Genomic DNA, 21,191 nt, shown 5'->3' with positions numbered 1-21,191 from the left:
TGGGGCCTCCCAGCACCTGTCCTACTATGGAGAGAGGGTCAGGGTCCTACCGTGAGGCGGTGAATGTCTTGGGAGAGGAGCCCTATCTGCGTCACAGTGCCTTCCGAAGGGGCCATCTGTAAAATGGGCAGCAGCCTGGTCAGCACACGTGGACTCCACTCGAGACTCACAGAGATGGCATGCAAGTCCCATCCTTCTCAGGCATGCTCCCCTGAGGGTGCAGACAGGACTGGGCTGGGACCTGAGAGTGACAGGTGGGCAGAGCACATGCCGCCTCTGTCCCTGGGGAAAAGCAGAGCCTCCAGTGTCTCACACCGCCATGCACATGCTCTCCTGGGTCTGCACCCTGGCACCAGCTCTAAGGGCATACCAGGGCAGGACACAGGCAGGGCCTGTCAGAAACAGCCCTTTCGTATATGTTCAATGCTCTATCTCCACAGCAGCTGAAGGCCTTCAGGATGCTGAGTACACTGACAATTTCTGGCACCAACAGGACCCTGGGCACTGATGCCCGGTATAGGCACAGGTGAGCATCCTCAGGGAGCTGCGGATGGAGCTTCCTCAACTAGGACATCCCTTCCCTACCCTCCTCCTCAGACAATGCTGGCCCACTCCCTCTCCCTTTAACCTGTTTGGACACCGTAAATTTGGAAGCATCCTCTGAGGGCATCACATATGACCCCTCATTTTATAGGTGGGAAGATGAGGGCCCACGAAGGGGTAGAGGCCTTGCTTAAAAGGCCATGGAATTATGACACAGAAAATTAGTGCCATAATTCCATGCAGTTTGAAAACAGGCGCATGGAGAAATACCCTCCCCAGGATATGATAAATAAGGGACAGAGCATGCCCTGACTGTGGCTCTACAACTGCAGTGCCCAGGACCAGCCTTGAGGAGCACCTGCCACGCAGTGGTCCCAGATACTGGCATCAAACACCAGCGGTGCCAGTCGGTGAGCTTGTCCATCTTTCACTGGCCAGAAGTCAGGGGAGACCAGAGGCCATGGCCTGAGGTCACAGGTAGTTTAAGCAGCAAATCTGAGCATCAGCTCCATCTGGGACAGAATCAGAGTGCCCTCAATGGGGTCATGAGGCCTCAGGCCACCAGAGAGTCACCACCAGCCTGTTAGGCTTCTACAGATGAGGCCCTGGGGGAGCCAGCAGAGCCAAAAGCTGCCCTTGGGCAAGCTGAAATCTCATGGCACGCAGACTAGCAAGGCATGTCCCTCACACAGTCCTTGGCCAGACAAAGCCCATCTAGAAGACCCATTATCAGTTAGTCACCTTCTAAATCACGGCAGGTCTGTTGAAGTGCTGCTAACAAGGACCAACCCCCACAGGGGTTACAGGCCCAGCTGGGCCAATAACGGAGAAGCTGGCACAGTACATAAAAGGACAGAGTCCTTCCAGCAAGACAATCTTCTTGTCTCCCACCACCCCCTTCACTAGGTGGCTCAGCCACTGAAAAGGAAACCAACTTTGGGGTCTGCAGGACAGATGTGGCCTACACTCAGCAAGTGCATGAGACAAGGGAGGTGGAGCCTGAAGCCACAGGGCCACAGGCTTCCTCTGAGGATATGGCATGGGGGTCCTTCCTTGCCCAACCCCCCCGGCCAGGACACTCAGCAGATCCTGAGTGTGCACACGACAAGGACCTGGCTCAGTGCCGCTGCTCTCAAGCTGTGCAGGGACCAGGACTTGGCTCCAGATGTGCACAGCTCTCTTCCCCGCCGAGATTAAAGATATGCTGTACTGTCTTCTTTCTACATAAATATTGTTTTTATTACCAGGAAGAAGAGACCACCTCGGTAGTAAGGCACAACACAGTTACATTGTCACTGTGGCAGAAGACCCTGCTGCTGTCCCTTAGATCTCAGCCAAGACTCTGGCCACCAGCGTAAGGCACTTGAGATTGCCCCTCAACTGAAGCCCAGCAGAGGAGCCTGAAAGCTGAGCCTCTGGAGATTGTCCGTGGCCTCTAGACCTGTGTCCAAGGTTGTATATTCCCACTGATGCTGAAGATGGACATTTAGAATTACTACTAGAAACGTACAAGCATCTGTTAGCAAAGACACTCCTCAGTCCACCTTTGGCAACCATTCCAAAAGTCTGACCCCTTAGCAAAGGTGCAACTCCACACCCTGGCCACCCTCAGGGTAGGAGAGAGACTGGCGCAGGGGAACACAGCTGCTGGATTGTTCTCTGCGAGTCATGCACGTGTGCGGGGGTGAGATGCAGTTATGTGGTGACACAAACGGTGTTACAGTGTTCTCAGGGTGCACACAGAGGACAGGTGACAGGGGCATCAGCTAATCTGTCCCACCTGGTCCAGCCCATCCACTTCGGGGGCGTCGAGTGGGCTGAGGCCCCGGTAACCACTATAAACCCTGTCACCGACACTGTCACCGGGTTCCATTGGGCAGATGTAGTCCGTTGATTCATCAAACTTCTTTTTTCTTATGTTTCCGAAATGTGAAAATCCCAGTTTCCTTGGCTAAAACAGAACAAATGCAAGATTATAAGAAGATCATCAAGCTGGTGTGCAGGTATGACTCACAATACATTACACGGCAGGCCTCTGACAAAAGAAGTAATGCAAACTGCTTCTAGAAAAATTCTCGCCAGGCTGGCACGGCTCAGTGGTTGAGCGTCAACCTATGAACTTGGCAGTTATGGTTCAATTCCCTGCCAGGGCACATGCCCAGGTTGTGGGCTCAATCCCCAGTAGGGGACGTGCAGGAGGCAGCCGATCGATGTTCTCATTGATGTTTCTATCTCTCTATCCCTCTCCGTTCGTCTCTCTAAAAATCAATAAAAACATTTAAAAAAAGAAAGAAAGAAAAACTCAACAAAACAGAGCTCCTGTAAGCAATTTCTATACTGGGAAAAGACCAACAGGTAAATGATCTTGAACATGGAGAGCTGCTCCTCCCAGACTCTGTTTCTGAGCCTCATGCCCAGCTGTCCCAGGAGTGACTTTGGTGTTTCCAGGGGAGGTGCCTGAGGGGAGGACACGGGACTGGGATACCTAGAGGACCTGCCTCACCACAGCTGCTACCACAAGGGGAGCTCTCCCTTCCGCTTGCCCTTGTGAAGCCATGTGGGACAGCCCTAGGCAGCCCTCCCTCCCTTCTCCAGCTACACCCAGCAGTGTTTCTGCTTGTCTCCCCAGACACACTTCCTGTCCTGCCACCCTGAGGAAGGAGGTCTGGGAAGGACATGGCCTGAGGACGATGTGGCTCAGGCAGGTCAAATGGGCTTGGTGGCATTCAGAGGCCCCCGTGAGTGGTGCTGGTACTTGGACAACCTCAGGGCCTCTGGGTAACTATGTGCTGGCCACTCCACAGGGCAGCTGGGCCAGCTGCCAAGGGGAACACTCCCTGTGTTGGCAGGAACACTTTGACCAAGATGCCCCACAGCACTGTGGCACAGAGCTGGGCTTGACTGCAGGGAGCCCAGACCCGGGAAAGTGAGCCTAGGCAGCCTGGGGGTAGAGCACGAGCTCCTGGCCTCCCGAGAATAACTGCTTCCTGCACCTGATGTCTGTAAAGAAACCTGAACTCTGTTCCTCGGACTCCAGAGTGGCAGGGGACTGTCCTGACAAAGGCCAACAGACAATGGGACGGAAGCAGAAGCTGAGAGAGCCTCCCCGTCTAGGGGGCACCACTGGTTGGGGCAGGATTGGGGCAGCTGCTGTACGACATGAGGGCCAGAGGGAGGCCTCTGTGCGCTCCGCAGGGTCAGCCACTCACCCGCACTTTGGCTGTGGTGGTCAGCGGTGTGTAGGCTGGTGAGGCCATTTTCTCTCGCTTTTCCTGTTCAGCCTCAGGACCAATCAGAGCACTGAATTTGGTTGTCAGGTGGCGTCTGAGGAGTGTCTTCTGTGGTGGGATATTGAGAAGCATAGCCAGGGTGTCCCCAGTGAAGCGTGGCTCCAGGATCTAAGAAGAAACCAGAGAAACCACCCAGTGGTGACGATGACGGCCCCAGGTGATGACCTGGGAGTGCCCCCAGGACGGGCTGAAGTTTGCCCACTTGACCTATACCCCACTCCCCTCTCTCCCTGGCACAGGCCTGGCACAGGCCTGGCTTTGAGCAGACGCCAGCACAGTTGTAGACTGAGCATCTCATTTTCACAGACCAGCAGGGAACTGTGACCTCTCAGGTAAGGTCATCCCCCCTCCCGGGACCCACTCTGGATGATATCCAAGCCACCCCTTCCTCCTTCCCCCGCTGGCTTCACCACTTGACGGATCTGAGTGATGATAATCGCTTCCCCAGCCCCCATGTTCCTCTAGGAGGAGACGGAGCTGAGGGCTGATTCTCACGCAGCCCCTTTCCCTGGAATCCTCTGGTCTGCGGCCAGGGGAGTCCTTCAGAGGCCGTCTTGTTTTTATGGGGGTATATTAATTCTCAACCACAAATTATCAAAACACTTTGAGACTTCAACTTGTACAAGGATTTCAGAGGTAATATCAATAATTTTTACTAGGATTTATGTCTAGCTCTTAAGAAAGCAGTTTCTGAATAGCCCAGTTTTCACCGAGGCAGGTGGGCTCGTCCAAAGAGCCACTCACAATGAGACCTCCATGGACGCCACTCCCGCGAAGGTTGGGTGCATACTCCGCCAGGTCCACAGATCGCAACCACTCCATCACTCTGTGGTTGGACCACTGCACAACTTCTGAAGGAGAAAGATTACTCTGTGAGGGGAGAGGAAAAATGAAGAGATTAGGTCTAACAGACCGCACCACGGTGCTCTGTGGAGCAGCGCCTGGGAATAAGCCTGCACCCAGATGCCTCGCCAGAAGGCAAGTCCCATGCCTAGGTAACTCAGGCGGCAAGAGCGGCTGCCTGAGAGCATTTCCAGTTTCCGAGAAACAGAGCTCTCATGGAATCTTGCAGTATTTTCTACACTGAGATATCTGATTCCAGAATCCTGTTACTCCCTAATTCTCTGGTTAATTTTGGAACCAATAGTCCCAAAAGGCACACATTCATTTGGTGACTCAACACAACTTTAAGAGGACTGTCAATTATGAGCTGAGTGTTTTATAGACAAAAAAAAAAATCTCCCTGGTCTGGCCAAATATTTTAGGAGAGCACATATTAAAATACTTGTGCCTACATGCCCTCAAGTGGCAATGGGTCTTCAAGATACCCAGCCTGTGCCTGATGTACAGGAGACATGAAAACATATTGTTGAATACGAAAAATTGGGTGATGGAAGGAAGAGGTAGGAGCCTTTAGTCCCTCAGGAAGCGGAGCTCATCTTACAGCAGAGTTAGATTTAGTTCCTAGGAACACGGGAGACGGGGTGTAGTCACAACCCTTTAGCTTCAGGGCCCACCAGGAACTCTGAGGTTCCTGGAACATTACCAGGGACCTCTGCAGTATTTGGGTCCCTGTGTTTGCCTACACGATTTCTTCTCTAGCAAAACCTGCTCAAGGATTCCCTGTGCACCTGGGCCTGAGGGTGAGTTAATTTCCTATCTACCAATAGGCAGACCCCTTCCAAATGCCTGGTTCCTTATGGGCCCCTCGTCCCCTCTCCTCTGCCTCCTTTGACACCCATCTTTCCTGCTTGTCTTTCCCCTCCCTCTCCGCACCATTTCCTCATCTCCTTTAATTATTATGACAGCTTTGAAAGACTTGCTGTGACCGCCCTCTAGCCCACAGTGTGTCTCCACAGGGGAAGGTGAGAACTTGGAGGCCTAGGGGCTCCTGTGGGACACAGCGTACAGGCGTGGGTGTCCAGGGCACCACAAAGCAGTAGCGAAGGAAAGATCCCCAGGACTGTGGTCCGAAATGCAGCCGTTTCGTGATACTGTTACTCTCGTTTCCTTGCACCCAATCTTACAGGTGTCCTGCCTCAGGGCTGTCTAGACAGGTACTCACCTCATCGGCTGGCCGCCGGTGCAGGCAGTGGGGGTTGAACTTGTTGACGTGCAGCACATGGATGGCACATTTGATGCTGAGATGATGTAGTTGGCTGGTCACTTTTAAGAAGAGTAGATCATTCTGGAAGAGGAAAGTTTGGGTTGATGAACCAGAGTTTCCAAAGTGACAGAAGACCCCTGAGGTTCCTTCCCAGACCAAACATAGACAAGCCAACCACATCTCAGCAGGTGCACATGGGCACACCAACAGCTTTTCTCAGCACCGTGGTTCGTACTTGGCTACCTGGAAACTCTTACATGACAAACAGCATGATGTTAAAACTTTAAGAATGTGAGGGAGGTGGCGGAATCAAGTTTAAAATAGCCACCATAGTCTGGCCTGCAGAGCTCAGTGGTTGAGGGTCGACCTATGAACCAGGAGGTCTCGGTTCAATTCTAGTCAGGGAACATGGCCACTGCAGACTTGATCCCCAACAGGGGGCGTGCAGGAGGCAGCCGATCAATGACTCTCTCATCATTGATGTTTCTCTCTCTCTCCCTCTCCGTTCATCTCTCTGAAATCAACAAAAACATATATTTTTTAAAAAATAGCTACATAGGGACACCTGGGTGCTCACAGGGACGACTGAAATACTGAAAGGAAAAACCCTCACCACAGTCAGGTACTGCAGCATGCGCCCATCAACTCGGGACTCATGAAATTGGTCTTTGTACTGGGGTAAGCCAATGTCATCCAGCCAACCTATGGAAACGTGAAGAAACAGGCGTGTTAGGATTCCCAAGAATGGGACATGCGGATGCCAAAGAAGAGGGCAGCAAATGACCACTTTGGAGTTCCAGCTGTATCCCCCATAGGTTTAGTAATCCATCCCCTTCCCCAGGGAGACAGCGTCTTTGAGGTGCACATTCACAGGGAAACTGTCTCCTCCTAGAGCTGCCAGAAACATAATACACATATGCCTGTCCTTACGTGTCACCCAGATGTGGTCTAGAAGGGCAGACTTCTCGTCCTGCTTGGCGTTGATGGATTTTACTGCTAAAACCAGCTTCTTCCTGTGAAGAGGGTGCTTAATTCCTAGCTCCTGAAATTGAAAGATGAAGACAGATGTTAAATTTCGGCAGGCAGTTTGGCCCTTAGAGGATACTATGTCTGGATGGAGATGTTCCACCTGGATGGCAGTGGAACCCTGCAGTGTCAAGGGATCAATCTGCAACGACAGAGAAAGTCTCGGCCTCCTCTGTCCACTGTCCTGTGTGTGGAGTGGGGGGCGGAAGAGTGAGGGGGGGGGGGAGCAGGGGCATGACCTCTGCAGGCATTGGTTTGAGGAAAGATGGGAATCTCCTGGCCCAGGGCCCAGCCCTTACCTTTTCCATGTCCTGAGGGGTAGCAGTTAGTAAAGTGTGGCCAGAAGTCACCCACTGCCTCGCAAAGATCACATACTGAGCCAGGCCGAAGTCCTCCAGCCACGCGCACACGCGCTCTGTGCTCCACTGGGCGAAGGGGGCATTGGCATCACTGGGAAGCAGGAAAACAGCACGGGCCTGTCAGTGGGGGGGGACTGAGGCTCCATCCGAACATAACTGAGCCTCACAAGAGAGGAATTGTGTTTTAACAAACAATCCCCACCGTGGGATCTAGTTGAAAAAAATTCCACTACAACACACCCATCTGAGGTGGTCTCCAGAGTTTTCTGTGATAACAGCTGGTCTGAACTGCAAATCTGTAGCTGCTGAGAGCATGGGGCGGTTACACAATCCTTGTGAGGCTGTTTGCATGTGCCGGCATCCACGCACATGTGCACACGTGCCACAGGCTCAGAGTCTTGTCCCGTTAGGACAAAGAGCCACACTGAAGCTTGTTTTCCACAGGGTTCGACACCACTTTTAGGAAAACACTCAGAAAATCAGGAAAAGGAGTCAGTTCTCTAACATAAAAAAACAAAAACAAAAAACAAACTCCAATCAACAACAGCTAATACCTTATTTATTAATGAGACACTAGGGGCATCCACATTAAAGCCAATAAAAAAGCAATGCTTTTTATCAGTACTAATAATACCGGCCTGAGAATTGCAGCCAGTATAAGAAGAGATAAAAAATAAGAAGTGTAGCCATTAGAAAGGTAAAAATAAAAGAAAGCCATCCCTTTCAGATGATACGACTGTCCACCTAGAAGACCCCAGAGACCCCAGTAAGGTGGCTAGTTATAAAATACACACCCACATAGTATTTATAACACACAAATCAACGATTTTTCCATATACCATCAGTGCATAGACACTAACTTTTTTTGTTAAAATAATTTAAAAACTCCACTCATAGCAACCAAAATTATAAAATGTCTGGGAGATGCCTTTACAAAGAACTCGTGGATCCCGTGTCACTGTGTGTGAGGATGCGGGGGTAGGTGGTAACTGTAACATCCAACTGAGCAATATAAAAAGACATGAATAAATGAAGAGCTAGATCGTGTTTCTAGACAGCATGACTGGACATTACAAAGCCATCATTTCTTAGAGACATCAATTTTTCATGTCAAGTGTGAATATTAATGGCACACTTAAAATCCCCATAGAGTCTTTTTTCAGGGGTGACAGGAAAGAAGTTGACAAAGAAGCTTTATATTCATTTTTAAAAATAAGTGGGGATTTCTGGAATATTAGAAGAGTAGATATTTCAAAAGATTCCTTTCAGGAAAATACCCCTAATGTGCTGGTTAAAGTTTTTTTTTTGAATGCCTAGTTGAGTTGTTAAAGTGAGGGAATTCCTAAGAAAACGCTCTCCCTCCTCCTCCGTGTACCTATAAGCATGGGTGTTGTCCACTTGCATCAAGTGAGAGAGGTTGGGAAGCTCTGCACTAGGAGCCCCCACCTTCCACCTCTGGACTCTCTGGGACATCCAGCCTCTGTCCCCACTCCACCCTGGCCAGGATTTCATACAGTTCTTTGTAGATGGACTGGAGGGAACCTTACCTTTTCTGACCCTTGGGATCTCTTGTCCTAGAGAGCCTTGGCCCTGCAGTTGCCCGGAGTCCACCTCGCCGAAATTCTGCCATCCCCGGCGCATCGGTGTTGAAATTTCCTGACTGAGTTCTTCGGATTCTGTGTGGAGAGGCGCCCACAAAGACTGTCAGGGACAGTCCCAAACAGTGTCGTCAGCAACCCCCTCCTACACAGGGCCACACTAGCCAGACCCAGGACTCTTGATGGCACTGCTTCTCAGTGGCTCCCCAGAGGTCAAGGATCATGATCTGTGACAGCTCCTTGGCTAGACCCAAGCCTCAGCTCTAATTCTGCCTGTGATTTATGCCACTCCCTGCGGGAGGGAAAGTGAAGGTTGGTGCCTGGCAGGAGGCCCTGGTTTCTGCTCCATGTCACAGACTGGGGCAGCTGGGCCAGCAGATAGTCAGTTTTCTATCTTCAAAGATGTCTTAAGACACAGGCTGACCCCTAGAAAGGAAGAAATTGGTCTCACATGTGTGTCTCTCCCAAAGCTCATGTGGCTGAGCTGCAGAGAATGTGCTCAGGGTGTGTGGAGTGGGTGGGTGCCTAGAATGAATGGCACGTAAGGCAACTGGCTGTGTTTAAGGGGTGCCTTTCATAATTCTTTCTCTGGGCCCTAGAAAAGTCATTCAGATTCCTGTCTCTGAACATGACCACTCTATATTCACTGCTGTTCCAACATCTAATTGAACAGAGGTTTATGTAGACTCTGCCCAGTCAAGAATAATATTAATCCCAAGCAATATAATTACAATCATCACCACTGACTTACTTCCCCCAGAATTTCTTGATGCCTTTGGGGCTTCGTTTACCATCTGGTGTCAGGGGAGACTGAGGACCCGACTCAGTACCAGATGACGTGGATGAGAAGTCGTTGGCCACAGTAGTATCATCCCAACCGCTTTCTGTGTCTCCTGAGATTGAAAGTGTGATGATGTGTGAATGAGAAGAAGGGACATGGCCTTCAGACACTTCTCCCCCACACCTGGGCCGTCCTTCAGTGAGAGCTGGGAAGAGTCTGCCCAGCTCTGCCTTCAGGGCAGAACTTCACACCAAGAGCTCGGTAGGGGGCTCGAGCACACTCCAGGTTTCTCTCTGAGGAATTAATGAGTTTAAGGTTTCAAATCTGGGTGAGCTCATGTCTTCAGATTCTCAGGTTTGGGGTCCAAGTACTTGCAGGTAACTCCAACAAGGAGCGTGCTTCCTTTTTCCCAGGGGAGACTGAAGAATGCAGGTGGGAGGGGGGCCTGGCCGAGTGCTCAGGAGGGGGTGTTAGGGCAGGGAAATGGGGCATCTCACACTCCACCTCACCTGGAAGGGTACAGTACCTAATACGGGGGCACTGACACTCCGGCCACGGTCTCCAGCCAACCAAGAAGCAGAGAAGCCACATGAAGAAACAAGAGAGGCCCACGTCCAGCCCACCAGGGTTACAGGGAAGCAAAGAAAGAAAGAAGAGTCATCGAGCAAAAGAGAAAACCAAACAGAAAGAAAAAAAATCCCATGAGGAAGGAAGGGGTGAATGGTGACAGCTCAGTCACAGGGGCAGCTCAGGGAGGGGGTTTCATGTGGGAGGACCGAGTGCTCCTGGAGCCACTTCCTGGCAGGCGGGGTGTCCACACACGGGGGAGGAGGGGGAGCGGCAGGGCTGAATACACCAGGCCCCACACAGCCTGTGCAGGCGGCAGGGCTCCCTCAGACTAGAATGTTCAAAGCTGCTGCAAGTCCAAGCCTGGGTCACCAGCACATACTCATTCAAGGGCTTATCTGGAGTTCCTGAAGCCAAAGGCAGAACTGGCCAAGGGCAGAAGCCAACACATGGGCTGGCACAGGGAACAGCCAGGGCTGAGGCGTCAGGGGCAGGGAGAGCTCTGCCAGGACTAGACATTCCCTCCTGGGCCCCATTGATCTGCTGCTGCTGCGGAAAGATGCCTCTTCTGTGTGAAAAGCAGCCAAGACCTCCACGGTTTCCGGTCCTAAGCACCAAAAGGACACCTGTGCACTGACATCCTTGCCTACTGGCCACTGATTCCACTTCTCTAAGGAAATGCTCTCCCTTGGAAGAGCCCATATCATCCTACTGGAATCAGGCAGGCTGTAGAGAGGAAGGCAGAGACAGGAAAGGGGGGCCGGGGAGGGGGAGGGTGGAGTGGGGAGTCTCGGAGGGCGGGGAGAGAGGGATGGGAAGGACAGGAAGGGGCTCAAGAGAGGAGGAATGGAAGAAGAGGATAGACAAAGGGGGAGGAATTGCAGCTGGAAAGAAAGGGTGGGTACACAGCCTGGTTTTCTGGGCTCTAAAGTGTTTACTGAAGGAAACATCATGCCCAGACAGGGAGCCATGGTCTCTGGAAGTGGTCTGACTTGTCCCATTTACCTCCCCCCCATCATTCTCCAAGTGTGGGCTGCAGTGGTGGGCACAGGATCTTGTGCACTAATCAGAAGTGCCAAGGCCACTGCTCCAGGGGCCACCAGCTCAGAGGCCTGGACACTCACTCAGCCTCAGCAGGCTGTTTCCTGCGGGGTCAGGCTGGGAGGCGATGGGAGTAGATTTGGCAGCATCTCCGTTGGGCACGACTCCTGAAAGCTTCCCAGGTAATGTGGGGTATTTGTGCTCCGCCAGGAAAGGGCCATCCTGTTGGAAGGAGAGAGGTATTGAATTAGCTGGCAGCCTCAGGCTCAAACCCAGGGAGGGAACCTCTGGCTGCAGGAACAACTCCCTGGTCTCCAAGCATCATTTTTACTCAGGCTGACTTAAAGACCCCTCGGAGAGCATTTGGTCCAGGCCAGGAAGGGGACCCGCGTTCTGAGAAAGGATGAAACTTGCCCAAGGCCACACAGTGAGGCGGGATGGAGGAAAGCCCAAACTCAGGGCTGACTGCAGCTGACTCTAAGAAGTGGAGGCATCTTTTCTCTTATCCTCTTACCCCTTAGAGTTAAGATACTTTAAGGTTACAAAAGCTATAACGTGCTAAACGAAAACACTCCAGCAAGCAACACAACCACATATAGGTGACAGGGAGGTGCATTTAACGTACCTTGGGTTCTCCCATGTGGGAGAGTTTGTTCCCATTGACACTCTGGAATGACAAGGAGGATTTCAGTTATGTAGAGGACAAGAGACCTGTGTTAGTCACAAACAACAGCTCAGGACCAGCTTGAATCTGCAAGGCACATCCCCCCCTCCCTCCCTATCCTTATGTCAGATAATCACCATCCATGGCAGGAAACAGATCACTGTTTAACTCCACAGACAGATGTCCTGGGCAGCTGCCAGTAGTCTGACCAGGAGGAGCGGGAGGCACATGACCATGGGAGCAAAGCTACTGAATGGGCCCGTGGCTCCTGCCACCTCCACCTTTATGGTTTTTTACTCTATTGCCAGGGAGGCCAGTGCACTGCTGGAGACCAAGGAATCCTGGGCAGTGGGGCTCAGTGGAGGTGCTCTGTCAGGGCAGGACCCCTTGGTCTCTGATGTCCTCGCTCAAGAGCCTATGACCCTCTCCTCCCGCACAGGGATCATGCACATGGTCAAGGGCTACTCTCATAAGGGGACACAAAGCCCTCCTCATCTTTCTAGACTCTTATGTAAGCTTTTTCTCCAATCTTCTAAATTATCTTGTAGCCCATTTCTAGGGTCATCTCCTTTATTCACATACTGCCTCATTCAGAATCTCCGCAGCACTCCCAGTGCCCTGGGGACACGGGGCCAGTATTCTAGGTCTTCTCAGGCTTGATATGCCTCATGGTCCTGACCTTACCTCCTCCTGCTCCCCATTTCCTAGGTCCTGCCTGTGCCCACCTCAGTATCTTTCCTCATCAACAGCAGGCAGCATTTCCTGGCTTACCTGGCCTCTAGGATGCCTTGGGCCACACCTGACTGGTTTTCTCAAGTTGTTCGTGTAATTCCTGCCTCCCCATTAACTTTATAAAAGCCTCTACAAGGTGGGGGACCAGGACCTCGCCTGTGAGTCCCAACACTGTGCTGGGCACAAGGAAGTAACTCAGGAAACGTATGGAGAGACTGACAGATGGGCTGACCTTATCCACAGGTTCACTTCTCAAGTCTTCTAGACTGCAGGAGAGTTTTTTCTGAGCCCTGGAAAAACACAAAAGAAAGAGTTCCTGGAGAAGGAGGTACATAGTATCATTCACACAGAGGACATTCCAAAAGTTTAACCAGTAGTCCATCTTGGGCTTAGGGTCAAGGTCAGGAAAAACCACCCTCTCATCATAACCATTACATTTAAGATGAAACTGGCCCATCTCAGGATAGCCTGGTGGGACACCACATTGGTAAGGGCATGAGAGCATCACTTAAATGCAAATCAAAAGTCCTGGCATTCCTCAAGAAGCTAGAATACTCTCAATTCTGTTGTATCAACATGAGCTGACTGTCTTGTGGTCATAAAAGATCAATGTCTACAGACTTAAAGAAAGGATAGGTGCCAATACTGCCTTGTCTGACACTCTAAGAGTGATCCAAGGAAGAGGAATTATTTTAGAGTGGAGACAAGCACATCAGCCAGCCCCAGCTCCAAAGCATTATCTGCTAGAATTTTCCAACCCTCTGCTCTGGCTCTGTGTATGCTGACCAGTCTGCTCAGAAAAATTTGCTTTCTCAGGGGCTATTTTACAGAGAATGGCACCAATTGGATAAAAAAGAGGCAATGCCACCTGTGGTCACAAGGGTCACCTTGTGATAAGTCTCCTTGGCAGTGATATTTCTCAGTTCACATGAATAAGTCAGCATCAGTTTGTACATTAGTCTCTTGTGAGTCTGGTCAGTGTGAGTTACTTCCTCCCGAGTGAACTCATAAACGAAATTTCTTATTCTGCTAAACTAAAGACTGGCTAATTGCCCTCTTTGACACAACCTTTTGCTCTGGGGCTAAAAGGCTCAGGGAAAATGGCTCTCTGGAAAGTGGGGTTCTTAGAGTGCAGGCTCTGGAGACTCAGCACCAATCTGGAGAAGCTTCCTTCATATTTGTGGCCATCTTCTCCAGATACCTTGGCTGACAGATGGCCTGCTTTTGGCAGTGTAGCTCTGTATCTCCATTACTTGGAAACGTGTTCTAAAGAGCTGACATAGGGAACTAGAAATAGGCTCATTTTAGAGGGAACCAGACAGGTGACAGCCAAGCGACCCCACAGGCCAGCCCATTATAAGCTCATTGCTATGAGGAACTTTGCCAAAGCAATTGGACCAACTTTCCTGTAGGAGAAATGGCCTTCCCTAGATAGCAAGGCTTGTCACGGGGTTAGAGTCACCCTGAGAGCAGGAAGGACATTCCAGAAGGGCTGACAAAAATGACAGGCACACCTCATGGCATGTCCTCAGCTCTGATGAGCCACGGGAGGACACAGATGAGGTGCAGCCACCTCTCCTTTGAACAGGTCTTTTCTCAGTGACAGTGACCCAGACCCTCAGTCTATGAGAAGGGAAGCCCCTCTGTGGCCAAGGGTGACAGGCACAGTTCATGACTACTCCATGGTTTTGGTTCCACTGTGACCACTGCCGGGACCTGGATTGCTGTCCTGATGGTGGAAGGGCAGGTGTGCCCAGGACATGGTGGTCATGTTCACCATGCATGGCCAGTCCCCACCCTGTCAGGAGCCCCGAGGGGCCTGAGGGCACAGTAGCTCTGGGGAATGCTTGGGCCTACCTGGTTTCCAGTGATTTCTGTGGAAGTGGAGGTGGCCCCACCACAGGAGAGCTACATCTTGGAGGCATCTGCACCAGAAAGAGAAGAGTCACTATAGAACACAGTCAATGGGGACCACCCACCATCCTTTCCCCTTCTTTGGATGACTTCTCTTGGGGAGTTACATTTCTGCCCCTGGATACACCCATGATGGCTACATCAATTCTGGTGCTTTGCTCTTTCAAGATACCAAGGAGGTGGGTGTAAATAAACAACCAGCCTCTTCTTCCAGGGCCAAAGTTCACATTCTAGCAGCAGAGTCGTGACAAGAGTTCTGAGACTTGAGTCCCAAGGGCTCTTGCTGCTCCTGTCCTTTCTGAGCTTGGTCCTTCAGCTTTCCTTTCATTCAGTGAGCCACTGCACACCCTTTCAAAAACATTCCCTTTAGGCCTAGGTTAGCCAGAGTTGCTGGCAATGAGCAACAATGCAATTGATACAGTAACTCAACAAACGTGAGCAACATCTACTACCTGCCAAGCCCTGTGCTCAGTGTGGGGCAGACAAGCATGGCGCCAATCCCTACATCATAGCATGGGGATAAAGGAGAGGGAGTGGGAAGGTTGGAAAGGCTTCAGAGGGAAGACGACTTGAGCCGAATCCTGAGAAGTGAGAATGGACTCACCAAGGAGGCAAGAAAGGAAAGAGCTCCACAGGTAGCACGGACATGAGCTAATGGTGGCGCATAAGGACACAGACCCATGACTTCAGTATTAGACTGGCTGTGAAGACCATCCCTTTCCTCTAGAGCTCAGTATCTTTTTGGTCTACTATAGGAAGAGCCCTGGCTTACAGTACAGTTGTTAAAGCCTGGGCTTTTTGGTCAAATAAACCTGGCTTCAAGTCAGGGTTCTGCTGCTACTTGCTGAGGAGTAAACGAGGTGAGCCATACACTGCGCATCACAGTGACACACGGAGGTGCTGAGTGCATATCAATTACTGCTGCCTTATTCTTGCCAGCAATCTGGAATGCTTGCTTTGACTAGGACACTGGGTCACTGGGTGACACTTTTCATCTTTCCTTAATTAAAGGGTTGAGCTGGGCGGCTAAGATCCTCTTCAGTTTGGCTGTTCTGGAGTTTCTTGAACTTTTTAGAAACTAGGTTGAAGCTCCTTCTCTACCTGAGATCTGTGTCTATGAGTTTGCTTATTTGTATCAGAGGTTCATATAATAAGACCAGATTTTAAACAAGCAAAAGAAGAGAAAGAAAATCTATATGCTGGTTTCAGGGTCTACAGGGGACGTCTGTGAAGTAGGAACACAGCACTTCAAAACTGGCAGCCATCCCTCTAAATGAGCGAGACCCACCCATTCATTCAACAAATACTTGTTGACTTCTACTGGGTACCACGCATTGTTGCAGACTCTGGAGAAACAGTGGCAAGTAAAAGCAACAGCACCTTTGGTCTATGCTTACACTCCAGAAAGGAAAGACAAAAAGAAACAAGAAACAAGATTTAAAAAAAAATTCCTTCCCTTGAAAGTCCAGTATCCACTATGCTGTCCCCCCAAGTGGAGCACAGGTCTGGGTCTGAGCCCCTTACTGCCCTCAGGGCTCTCCCTAAGGCTTCTGGGCCACTCCACTGACTTAAATTTTCACCTGTCAAGATTTATACCTGACAGGTACCCGACTAGATCCTCCCTGTGCTCAGGGTAAGCTCCCAGGGCCCGCTGAAACCTGGGAAGTGAGCCACCCACATCACGGATGGCAACACAGCACCTCTTGTTTAAGTAACTCTTCGGGGCCTTTATTTGTAGTGTTCCACTTCCTGAAACTCCCCTCCAGCTCTTCCTCATTGATTGAGAGATTTCTTTCCAAAGGTCCTAGAAGCATTAATGTAGAAAAGATGATCACTATAGTGTCCTTTGTTTAGAAATCTATAACTGTACCACAAAATTCTAACATTTTTTTTCCATCATGGAGAAAGACTAAGAAATATACACAGGGGCACTGAGAGTGTGATTTGGAAGATTCTTCAGGGTATCTGAGCAACGGCTGCCAAGAAAGTCATTCCAAGGTCAAAGCTCCTGTGTGGAGCAGAGAGAAGGCACCTCATGGTATCCCTCTCCAACCTTCTCACTCCTTGGCCACAGGCAATCAGGTCCTGAGAGTGACTTGACCCAAGATCTCAAAGGATTAGAGAAAACAGGGCATCTACATATGTTTGGGGTGGGGTGGGGTGGGGTGAGAGGGGTGGGGCTTACAGTAGCCCTGGGCAGTGACCAGTCAACCTCAAACCATGTTGGGGCTCAGGTTCTTCCTAAGATGAGGCAACAGCTCAGCCAGAATCAGAAAGCAGCCCTCTCCTATGAAATAGCTGCTTCCTTGGGATCTGTGATGAGCCCTGGTCAATGGTGTGAACAAGGCGGGCAGCCTGGCACATGCCCCACTGTGCCCATAAGAACATGAATGCTGCCGCATGTTGCATTCAGTCTGGGCAATACTTATGAAATGCAAACAGCTCTCCCTGCCCTGTGACTTCCTGTGGGAACCTAGGCACCTAGAGGCTCAAGAAAGCCTCCCCAAGTCCCTGAGAGTCTGCGGGGAGTTTCACGTGCTCCAAGTGGCGGACAAGCTCTGATACCCAATAAGTGCACTGAAATGATTTTTGATCCAGGTTTGACTCCCCTCACTGACTCTCTAATGGGCCCAGGAAGATGCACAGGAGATCCTCCAAGGGTGGGGGTTCCCAAGGGTTCAATGCAAAGGCTTCATTTCTTGGTGGTCTGGATAGTCCCTAAGAGTTCTGAACTGAGTGCCATTTGACAAAATTTCTGGAAATCTTAGCTGCCAATTTCCTGCAGTTCGGGGCAGTCTGACCAGTTCCATTCCCCAGCAGAAAGTCGTCCCCAAATGAAGATGAATCTTCTGGTGGGACTGCCCCTGGATTTAACATTGTAGTTGGAATACCTCTGAGGGGAAAGAGGGCTCTTACCTTGAGTTGCCATCACGATCTCCTTCACCCTCCGGTACTGGTTCAGCAGCCCCGCGAGCTCCTCTATCCGACGGTCCTGTCACAGTGCGAGAGCAGACTCAAGTGTAAACACCAGCACTGGCACCTCCACGGGGCTCCTCGGGGGGCCCAGGCTATGTTCTGCGCCTACTGAGAGGAGGTGCCACATGGAGCCTGTGGAGCATTGCAAAGGGAAACGAGGTGTCCAGGCCCTTCCCAGAGCCTGGGTTCTCTGTGGGCTGCAGCCACTCTTGCATCTCTTTGAAGACAGTCCAATCTCCAACCATAAAACAGTCCTTTCTTGACACAGCCTTGAGGAGCTGAAACAGTTGCAGAAGCTGGAAACTCTCTGTCCCCTACCGTCCTGACATAACCATTCAAATCTGCCTCCTGGTCCAAGTGTTCTTCTCTGGAGCTACACACACACACACGACTAAAATAAAATGGTCTATTTATCCTAATATCCTTGCCTGTTTCTTAGGAGTCTGAGGTTCCTTACACAACAGAGGACATTCCCAGAGGGATTGTTTCTTTCAGCAAAGGCCTAGGGGCTCGGGAAGCCACACAGATTCTGGAGAAAGACAAACTTGGGCATAAACTCTAGCTCTACCATCTACTGTTACCTGACCTTGGGCAAAACTACTAAAGTATGTTGTCTGTTTCCTCATCTGGGCAAACAACACTGCATGCTGCCCGGGGTCTATGATGGCTCTATTGCTGGATCACGCATGTGAGAGGTGGGTGGATTGATCTCGAGCTTTTCTAGGAGCCTAAGCAACAGCTATGACATTGGCAGTAACCACAGAGGTATTTTCCCCTCCAGACCAGCATGAACAGGCTTGGCTTTAATCTGCCTTTGAGAGATTCCATTTAGGCAAAGTTCCCAGACATCAAAGCCAAAAACGGGTGGCTGAGGTCTAGTGTCTAGGAAGCAGAAGCCACTCTCCAGACACATTCCTGAGTCAATGGCTTGATGGGCGTGTCCGTGTCCAAAATATCAGAGACCAGCAGGGACCAAACAGAGCCAGGGATGTCAGCAGGGAAAAGACAGGGCTGCCCAATGACCGTCTTACCTTATCTTCATTGGCAATAATCAAAGTTTCCATCCCAATTTTCAGACGTTGAATTTCTTGGTCTAAAACAATTTAGGTGTGGAAAGAATTATTTATATAAATGCAGACAGCTACCCCCACATGCTAAGATGTTCCTCAAGTGAAAACTTGAGGACTTTCTGTGTGAACAAATTACCCACTGGCTTAGTTACTTCTTTAAAGAGCCCATAATGGTGTCTGGCATAGACTTCAGTCTCATTAAATATTTGTTGGACTAATTAAAGAGTGAACCTATCATTTTGTCTTCTCTTTATAGGCATTTGTGAGGGGGAAACAAAATGCTATTTACTCAAAGGTGACAGAGAAAAATCTTTCACAACCAACATTTCTCAAGCATGTACTTTATAACTTGAGTAGGCATGTGCCTGGGCTGCAACTAGACTTAAAGAAAGGCATACAGCCCGGCCGGGCGTGGCTCGGCGGTTGAGCATCGACCTAGGATCTAGGAGATCACGGTTCGATTCCCGGTCAGGGCACATGCCCGGGTTGAGGGCTCGATCCCCAGTAGGGGGCATGCAGGAGGCAGCCGATCAATGACTCTCTCATCATTGATGTTTCTCTCTCTCTCCCCTTCTCCCTTCCACTCTCTGAAATCAATAAAAATATATTTAAAAAAGAAAAAAAAAAAGAGAAAGGCATACAGTCCCATGGATTGTAGCAGAGAATTTAAAAGGGGGGTGTGTGTGTCTACAGTTGAATGGAGACTGGAAAAGAATGGTTAGGCAAAAGAGTTGATAACTTGGCTTAATTTAAAATGGTATAGTCAGAACTAACAAATGTCTCAACACATCTTTGAATATATTAAAACCAAGTCTACTGTTAAGGAAAACAATCTTGTTTCATCATACGTCTACAGGGCTTCCCAGTGGACTGAGGGATCTGTTTCAGTCAGTGGTAGACTGTTCACAGCCTTCTCTCACTTTGGACCAAACAGGGACTCTCCTCACTTCTTCCCAAACTGGTCTGGGGACCCAGGTCAAAGGCCAGTGCCTAAAGGAGATGGAGGTAATTCTGCCAAATATTTGGAGGTCTAGGAATTGACACATAGTTGGATTTCCCAAACAGGGACACAACCATACGCAAACTGGGTACTGCGAAGAGAATAGGGGCGTCTGTATAAGAAAAGTACAGGGGACAAGGGAACAAAGGTATAGGCACCCCATTTGCCTTTAGGACTCCTGCTATATCCAAGGACAGGAAGAGCAGATTTATGTTCTTTGTCTAAATAGCTGTAGGGCCTCATCTTCAGAGGGAAGTGCAGAGTGCTTGCCCATTCTCTTAGGCTCTTGGCAGCTGAAGATCAGCTCTGCAGCCCAGCACGTGGGGAGAGCAGTAAGCTCCGTACGAAGACTGCCACACCTTGATGCTGTGGGCAGCAAATGACCAAAGGACCTGATGATGGAATAGGGTAGGGCCTGGAAGGCTTGGATTGTGGAGTGGCATGGGGCGTAGGGGTAAGGCTGCCTGGTCTAGAAGTCATGGACCGAGGAGATCTCTATCCTGGTTTAACATCACAGATCATCTAGGTTACCTTAGGGGGATTCAGCCTCCACATTAGGCTTGACGAGTGGGTGGCACACTTAATGGCTTGGGAAGAGAAAGGCTGGGCAAGGGATTAGCATATTGGTGGCTAGTTTCTTTCTCTAGCCTAAGCCACTATTTCATGGCCACGTGGCTTCCCCACTCCAGCCAGGGATCTGAGCTAAGCAGTGCTGAGGCCGAGATGAGATGAGTAATAGGGCCAATCCACCAGGCTATATATCTCTGTAGCCTGAGCTAAGAGGAAAATTTGGAAGATGTGTGATCATTTTGTATACAAGGCAAATAGCTGTAAATACTAAATTTGTGTTAATAAGAGGATTTATTTTCTAGTTTTAATCAGCAAAGCTTGAACTCCTCGGGGATCATTCATCAGCCTTTCATGTATTCAAGAAATATTTCTTAGGAGCCTACCATGGGCCGAATATGGTGCTAGGCTCTGTGGACATGATCTTAAAGAAAAGATAGAGCCCGGCCGGGCGTGGCTCAGCGGTTGAGCGTCAACCTAGGATCCAGGAGATCAAGGTTTGACTCCCGGTCAGGGCACATGCCCCGGTTGCGGGCTTGATCGATGACTCTCTCATCATTGATGTTTCTACCTCTCTCTCTCCCTCTCCTTTCCTCTCTGAAATCAATAAAGGTATATTTTAAAAAAAGAAAAAAAGAAAAAAGAAAAGATAGACACAGTCCCTGCCCCAGAGTGAGGACAGCAGTCTATGCAAAGAGAACCCCCAAACACAATACTGACAAGTTATAATAAATACTGTGAAGGAAAAAAAAAAGCACACTGACATAGAGAAAAACAGGATAGGGTGGCCAGGAGAGGTCTTTCTGAGAGGTAACATTTAAGTTGAGACCTAAAGGATGAGCAATAACTAATTTGTTTCTGTCAACTTGTACAAGTATCAGACGGGTCCCCATCAAATAACTGAAAGAATTGCTAAAGCCTCCCCTTTGGTGATAACACAAAAACAAGTCCTTTCA

The 21,191-nt window shown here is 50.0% G+C and overlaps 1 protein-coding gene across 3 annotated transcripts in view; it reads right to left on the bottom strand.

Moving 5' to 3' along the window:
• PPFIBP2 (PPFIB scaffold protein 2) overlaps positions 1-21,191 on the bottom strand; it is a 112,699-nt gene that overhangs the window by 1,790 nt on the left and 89,718 nt on the right. For 2 of the 3 annotated variants that reach the window (XM_016213962.2, XM_016213963.2), the window contains 16 exons: positions 18,630-18,691; positions 17,539-17,614; positions 16,323-16,426; positions 14,566-14,633; positions 12,941-12,998; positions 11,938-11,979; positions 11,396-11,534; positions 9,675-9,816; positions 8,873-9,001; positions 7,266-7,416; positions 6,871-6,982; positions 6,554-6,642; positions 5,899-6,021; positions 4,578-4,703; positions 3,753-3,941; positions 1,758-2,494 (listed from right to left, as the gene is read on the bottom strand). In XM_016213962.2, the coding sequence (XP_016069448.2) occupies positions 2,306-2,494; positions 3,753-3,941; positions 4,578-4,703; positions 5,899-6,021; positions 6,554-6,642; positions 6,871-6,982; positions 7,266-7,416; positions 8,873-9,001; positions 9,675-9,816; positions 11,396-11,534; positions 11,938-11,979; positions 12,941-12,998; positions 14,566-14,633; positions 16,323-16,426; positions 17,539-17,614; positions 18,630-18,691 (1,799 nt within the window). In that variant the 3' untranslated portion in view covers positions 1,758-2,305. Of the gene's footprint in view, positions 1-50; positions 117-1,757; positions 2,495-3,752; positions 3,942-4,577; positions 4,704-5,898; positions 6,022-6,553; positions 6,643-6,870; positions 6,983-7,265; positions 7,417-8,872; positions 9,002-9,674; positions 9,817-11,395; positions 11,535-11,937; positions 11,980-12,940; positions 12,999-14,565; positions 14,634-16,322; positions 16,427-17,538; positions 17,615-18,629; positions 18,692-21,191 lie in introns of those variants that run through there. The other variant, XM_016213961.2, reaches the window with a different exon arrangement.

The sequence above is a fragment of the Miniopterus natalensis genome, chromosome 11, assembly GCF_054644295.1.
Source record: "Miniopterus natalensis isolate mMinNat1 chromosome 11, mMinNat1.hap1, whole genome shotgun sequence".
Lineage (NCBI taxonomy): Eukaryota > Metazoa > Chordata > Mammalia > Chiroptera > Miniopteridae > Miniopterus > Miniopterus natalensis.
Note: the sequence above shows the minus strand (reverse complement) of the source record. Positions and strands in the feature narration are given on the sequence as shown.